This window comes from Amia ocellicauda, chromosome 17 (assembly GCF_036373705.1).
Source record: "Amia ocellicauda isolate fAmiCal2 chromosome 17, fAmiCal2.hap1, whole genome shotgun sequence".
NCBI classification, from domain to species: domain Eukaryota; kingdom Metazoa; phylum Chordata; class Actinopteri; order Amiiformes; family Amiidae; genus Amia; species Amia ocellicauda.
In genome coordinates, this window is record NC_089866.1 from 27,601,126 (window position 1) to 27,607,500 (window position 6,375).

The window sequence follows — 6,375 nt, forward strand, 5'->3', positions numbered from 1 at the left end:
TTCTCAGGTGACTGTTGTTCAGTCACAAAAAACATCTGCTCACAAATATACATCCAGCCAAACAATGTTTGCTTCCTCTTTGCGTGGGGTCTTAATGAGGGACTGGTCGGGTCCAGTCTGTGGTAGGACTGCGCAAAATGAAGCTGCTTTTGGAAAATGCTAAGCTTGTCATTGCACTTCTAGTTTTCTCTTTAAACAAAAATAACTTGAGAGTACTAACAGAGTACTACGATATGGAAAAATAAATAGGCTAGATAAACCTATGTAATATTATAATAATATTAATATTTTCTAACATACTGCATGTCATAATCATGCATTTGAATATGATTATTAATAAATACATAAGAAAATAATTGCCTTGCTTGCAGATGCCAGATTACTGAATTGCATTCATTATTATAATTGTTAGACAGGTATGTAGCTTTATATTGGCACATATATAGGCTACCTGATCATGTTGTATGTAATAAAAATGTACATTGGAACAATAAAATCCGATGGAAATGCAATTAGTCGGGTTGTTAATAACAGTATTTATTCAATGCAAAATGTAACTAAATAAAACAGTACATTTTACTTATATTCCACAGCATAACATTTGCAAACTCCCGTACTGTATTATCTTTTACTGGTTTCCCCATTTAAAATAATTATAATCTGTCACAAGCTCTCTGAAGTCTGATTGGTTACTTGCCTTTATGAGGCACGAAAAATATGACACGCCTGATTGGGCGACCTGTTGATGTTCTCTACTGAGACTGAGTTGCACAGTGACACTATGCCGTGTTTCCACTGGCTAAGCGTCTGGACGCGTCTGTGTTTTGTCGACGGTTAACTTGCTGGTTCTAGCGTGTCCGTAAGCGTCCATCCCGCCCACTGAGGACATGATTCGCTATCAGCAGCGGAGGTGTGCGTTTGACTTGAGACACAGTGAGGAGATCAGATACATTGTATCGGAAGATATAATCTCAAGTGCCGTGTGCAATCAAGAAGAAATTACAAGTTTATTAGCAGCATGGAGTGAAATCCACATACAGAAACAATGACTGCTAACAGTTAATATCCTAGTGCATTAAAAACTTGGATTTAACAGGACCGGTGCAGTGCCCGACTAGTTAAAATAAACTGAAGGATAATAATCGAAGCGGTAGCAGCCGATATTCTTAATATTTTATGAATAACTGGCCAGTGTTTCAGGTGTTTTGTGAATGGTGTGCAGGACAATCCGCAGAGACAGTCAGTGTGAAGGCGAACACGATTTAATTAACGTGTCCATTTACAAGTTAAATTAATGAATACATTAATACAGCAGATGTGGGGTTCCCTCTAAAACATTAAGGACTGGTAAAATAAACGCATCCATAAACGCCATGACTGAGACGCGCACACTTTAGTTAAATTATAACCTGCTATATTGTAGCTGGATGATTAATCGTGAAACATGTGTATTTTGTTCCAACTGTAACTTGCCCTGGTTAAGGATGTCTGATAAGTAAATTATAAATAATACGGCAAAAAATATTGTTTGCAGTTACAAATCTGTAGTACGAGTAATAAGTTAAGGAAGTCACGCTGTGCCGTTTAAAAGACATATATACTAGCACAAATGACAATGATAATAATAACAATACATATTTGATATTTATTATTATTGTTGCACATGGAACCATATTCTTATGTGAACATGCTTGTCTGAATATAATGTTGTCTACATGTTTAGCTCTTCCTAATCTCTCTTAACAGAAACGTGTATGTATTATGCTGTTTACAGGACAGACGCGTCCGGCACGGCATGGCACGGCACAGACTCTTAAGCCAGTGGAACCGAGGCATAGCATGACTGTTGTGCTCTGTAGTGTAGCATATAGCCTAACTTATGGAGGAAAAATTGTCACGTGGGCAACATTTAACTTTAATTCATTTACAGACCATGTCGCGGGCCGTTTATAAATTAATGGGCCGTAGTTTGGACACCACTGATCAAGGGGCTTACACTGATTCGCCGTTTCTGACACTTTCTGTATTGAATGAAATACAAATTAAAGTTAACATGCGTACGCCTGATTTTGCTGATTGGTGCTTTTACTGGGATAACAAAAGCAAAACCAATACATATAGATAAAACGTGTGCTTGTAAAAATAAATAAAAACATGGTTACTGTTTGAGAACTTATTTTAAACTACAAGGGGATGTTCTATTTTGTTTATATGGATTACCTGTAAACAAAAATTACACAGTCCACTTTAAATTGCATCTATGTAAAAACTAGCATAAATCTATAGGCTCTAGAGTAGAGCAATGATTCAGATTGTAGAATACTTTTGGAGTCATGTACTAATCCAGTGGTTCTCAATCCTGTCCTGGAGTACCATTCCAACTGAGCTCAATTACTTAATTTAACCCTTAATTTAACTAATTTGATTGCATCTGACTGTATAATTGTGTAAATGATAAAAAGTTGGTTCCTTAATTAGTTACCTTAAAACCCCTACTGTTAAAAATTATTAAAAGGCTATAATTTAGGAAATTTAAGAGCTTGATTGCAACAAAAACCTGCAGGGTAGGTGTACTCCAGGACAGGACCGAGAACCACTGTACTAATCTGTGTGAATTAAAATAATTTTCACTATAAAACCAATTGTTAACATTCTTTCAGTATCTGTATGCTACACCAATGTAGACATATCACTGGTATTATGTAAAAGTGAATAAAGCAATATTAAAATAACCAATTAAAAATTGTTTTTATTTTTTTTAATTCATTTGTTGGCAAAATCTCAAATCTGCATAAAATACCTTAAAAGGCTTCCATACAGGTTGTATCCCTTGCCTTAAACATTTCCAAAAAACTTTTTCTCTATCATGCAGCATGTCTCTCCTGACTTCTGTAGCTTAACCATTCTCTTCTCATCTATCGTACACGCCCATGTACACCTTATCTATTTTGACCTAGGTAGAAACAGGGTTTTAATTTAATTGTGTGATGCTAGTTTATGTTGTAAGCACCTTGTTATAAAGTCATAATTCAAGGATAAAGTTTTTGGCTAGAATTTCTAAATGTCTTCATTGTAATACCACAAGGACACTGGCAACAGCAATAATACAGTGCCATTATGACTATGCCTGTTGCACATGGTATAATAGCACTCCAATAGCCTTGCGAGATCAATTACAATACAATCTCAAAATAAATTGGTTAGAATCATACTGAAGGTTCATCCCAGGACTCATCTTGACAATAACCATTTTAATCAGTTAAATTGGGTTAAGGTTGAATAAAGGGTTTCCCTATTAAATCATATAATTGTTTTTAAAATGTATAAATTTAGGTCCAGTCTACTTTTTGAGTATTTAAAATTTTATCCCAGATATACATAATCATAATACGAGGGCTAGTTTGGCTAACCTAACAACCACATGGTTTAGAAATATTGTAGGGAAAAATACTTTTCAAAACATTGGTGCTGCAGACTGGAATAGATCACCTAAAGAAAATCAAAATTATTTATATACCTTTTTTAACATGTGTAATAAGGTGGCTAAGAGAGCAAGCATAAGTGAAATAGGGTTGGATGGGAAGGTGGTTGATTATGTGTGCGGTTTTTAAAAATTGCCACGAAGACTTGGAAGTGCCATGGGATAATGTGTGTTGTGTGATAATTTTTGTATGTGAGGTTTATATGCTGTAGTATATTGCATGGGAATAGTTTAGCATGCCAAATTTGTCTTTTTTCTGTTAGCTGCTTGAGGACCACAATGGAAATCAGTAATTTTACATTATTGTGTTTTAATCCTTTATCTTTGAGGATATTTTTGTGTTTTTGTAAAAAACTGTCAAATTCATTCATTCATTCACTCACTCACTCACCTGCAGGTTGTTCAGTGGGTCCATCTTCATGACCGGGCCCACCGTACTGAGGGGCAGCGTCACCTCAATAGTCTGGTTTGGGGTGAGGGGTGTGTGCACCTGGAGGGCTGCTGCAGGAGACAGCCCAAAACTAGTGAAGGAAATAAAGAGAAAACCAAACAATAGTATTTTGTACCAATAGTGAAATTAAAACAAAATAGTATCTCTGATCACAAGCTGCAGAAAACTTGCACTTCTCAGATAGAGGCATTTATTGCTACTAGTAGGTGAGTGCATGTGTGGCATACACCAAGAGAAAGTTACAGGCCTGACTGCTTGACCTTGTTATGCTGTGGGGGCCTTTTCCTGGAATGGTTTGGGTGCACTTTTCCCCTCAGGAGGGGAAACCCTTATCTATAAAATTTGCAAATTATTAATTCCCCTCCGTAACCAAGTTTTGAATTGCCAATCAGACTCCACTGCTATGATTCCATACTTCTTCATGAGGGATGAGAAAGCACCCTCTCTCAGGAATGCAAATTGTTACAGTTGTAGTTTTTCACACTACAAACACAGAATGATTTGATGCAACTGGGACTAACTTTGTGAACCTGCATATCCCTCAGAAACTACACAGATTTGGTGGTGTGCAATGAACAAAGATTGCTCAGGCAACTTTGCACACTGGGCTTTTATCAGAAGCACCACTAAAAAATAAATAAATAAATAATCTTATTTACAAAAGTCATCCTTTCCAGTGACTTAACAAGCATAGTGAAATCTAAAATGACAAATTGGTTTTAGATTAAATTACTTTAAAGCTCCCAAAACCTGCTACACCCAATATTAGAAAATTCTAAAACATTTACATTTTTTTAGTCTAGTCTGTGGTAGTCTATTAACAGGCACAAACAGGGGTGTTTTATTATTTAGTCTGCACAATGCAAACAGACACCTTCTATGAATAAGGAGATTATCCATGTATTTGGTAATCATGTGATCATACTATATGCCAAGTCTCTTCAGCCAACTTCTCAGAGGGTTAACTGCTTGCATCAAGACAGTCAGAAAGTAGAAGTGTCATCCTTAGAGACAGAACAATAGCATGTTGGTTTGTGCAATTTTGGCTGGTGAACAATTTCAAGTTAGTAATATACAGATCACTACCAGGGTCAATGAAGACAAATGCTTTGACAATAGCTGGTAATTGATAATGCATGACAGAGAGATTACAAATGGAGGGAGAGCTTTTAACAGACTTGATGCCACCCACATTCCCACTGGCACAGTCACCTGTTCCTGTTGAACTGGATTGCAAAGTCAGTCATGACCTGCATGGCTTTGTTGGTGAGGGACAGCTCCATCTGTATGATTCCCATTCTTCTGGCAAACGTGCCAGAGATCTCCAGACCCTTTGCTTTCATAGCAGGTAGCCACACCTGGTTCACAGACAAAGAGTGGTAAACTTAAACTCATTAAGGAATACTTCACATTACCTGAGAGCCACTACATACATTATATAAATCACAATAACAGCACTTAGCTTTTACCGTCCAGGATGTATGACCTCACTTACTGTACTTGCCTGTGTAAATTGTAAAATGTAAATGGAAGTTGTAAAATGTATTACATTTTGAATTGCTATGTTTTATGTAAATTGAATTTGTAATGATTGATGCCTTTACCTAACTGTATTTTTGGACTTATGTTGCAAGTCGCCCTGGATAAGGGCATCTGCCAAGAAATAAAAATAATCATAATAATAACACTAGGTTTAAATCAAGTACCTAAATAACATGAAATATCACAATCATTACATGAATCATGCAGGCACATAAGAGGTACACTGGCCAATCACCAGCTTCATTTGGGGGCAAAAAGCATTAGAACTGGACAACCCAGAATGATTTAATACTTAAAAATATATATATTTCTTATTATTTTTTTCAGTCAATTAATGCCAATACAAATTACAATGTTTTCAAAAAAATATTTACTCTGAGCACTAAAAGAAGAGACATGATTTTGCCCCTGAGGTAGTATGTACCAAAGACCAAAGTCCCTTTGAGAAGTATAACATTTATTAAATCTATTTTGCGAGTTTGCATTTCAAGCTTTTCTCCAATAATATGATATGGATCTCTTCAATTGGGTGAGTCTCTACACAGGAGAGAGTAATGGACAAAGATGGCAAATTATATGAATGAATCTAAAATACTGCATTTAATTTTAGGTATCATGTCAGATAAGGTCCAAGGAAGGTCAACAGATCTATTCCAAAGCTTCAGGTTATGATTTAAGGATGACAGATTTAACAAAATGAACATTTAGCCTGGGCCAATAAAGCAGATGGCGGAGAGGAGACTTGATTAAGGCACTGTAATTAAGTACTGACAGGAATACATTAACTAAAGCAGTGATTTTAAACCGTTCATGCTGCAGAATTAAGAAACTTCCCTGGAAATGTATTAAAACAAGTTTTAGAAAGTACAAGATTGAATGGAAATATATGTATTAAATCCAA

The 6,375-nt window shown here is 36.0% G+C and overlaps 1 protein-coding gene across 6 annotated transcripts in view; it reads right to left on the bottom strand.

Moving 5' to 3' along the window:
- Positions 1–6,375, bottom strand: part of ap1b1 (adaptor related protein complex 1 subunit beta 1) — a 104,001-nt gene that overhangs the window by 46,034 nt on the left and 51,592 nt on the right. For all 6 annotated transcript variants that reach the window (XM_066689634.1, XM_066689636.1, XM_066689635.1 and 3 more), the window contains 2 exons: positions 5,145–5,290; positions 3,873–4,002 (listed from right to left, as the gene is read on the bottom strand). In XM_066689634.1, the coding sequence (XP_066545731.1) occupies positions 3,873–4,002; positions 5,145–5,290 (276 nt within the window). The remainder of the gene's footprint in view (positions 1–3,872; positions 4,003–5,144; positions 5,291–6,375) is intronic.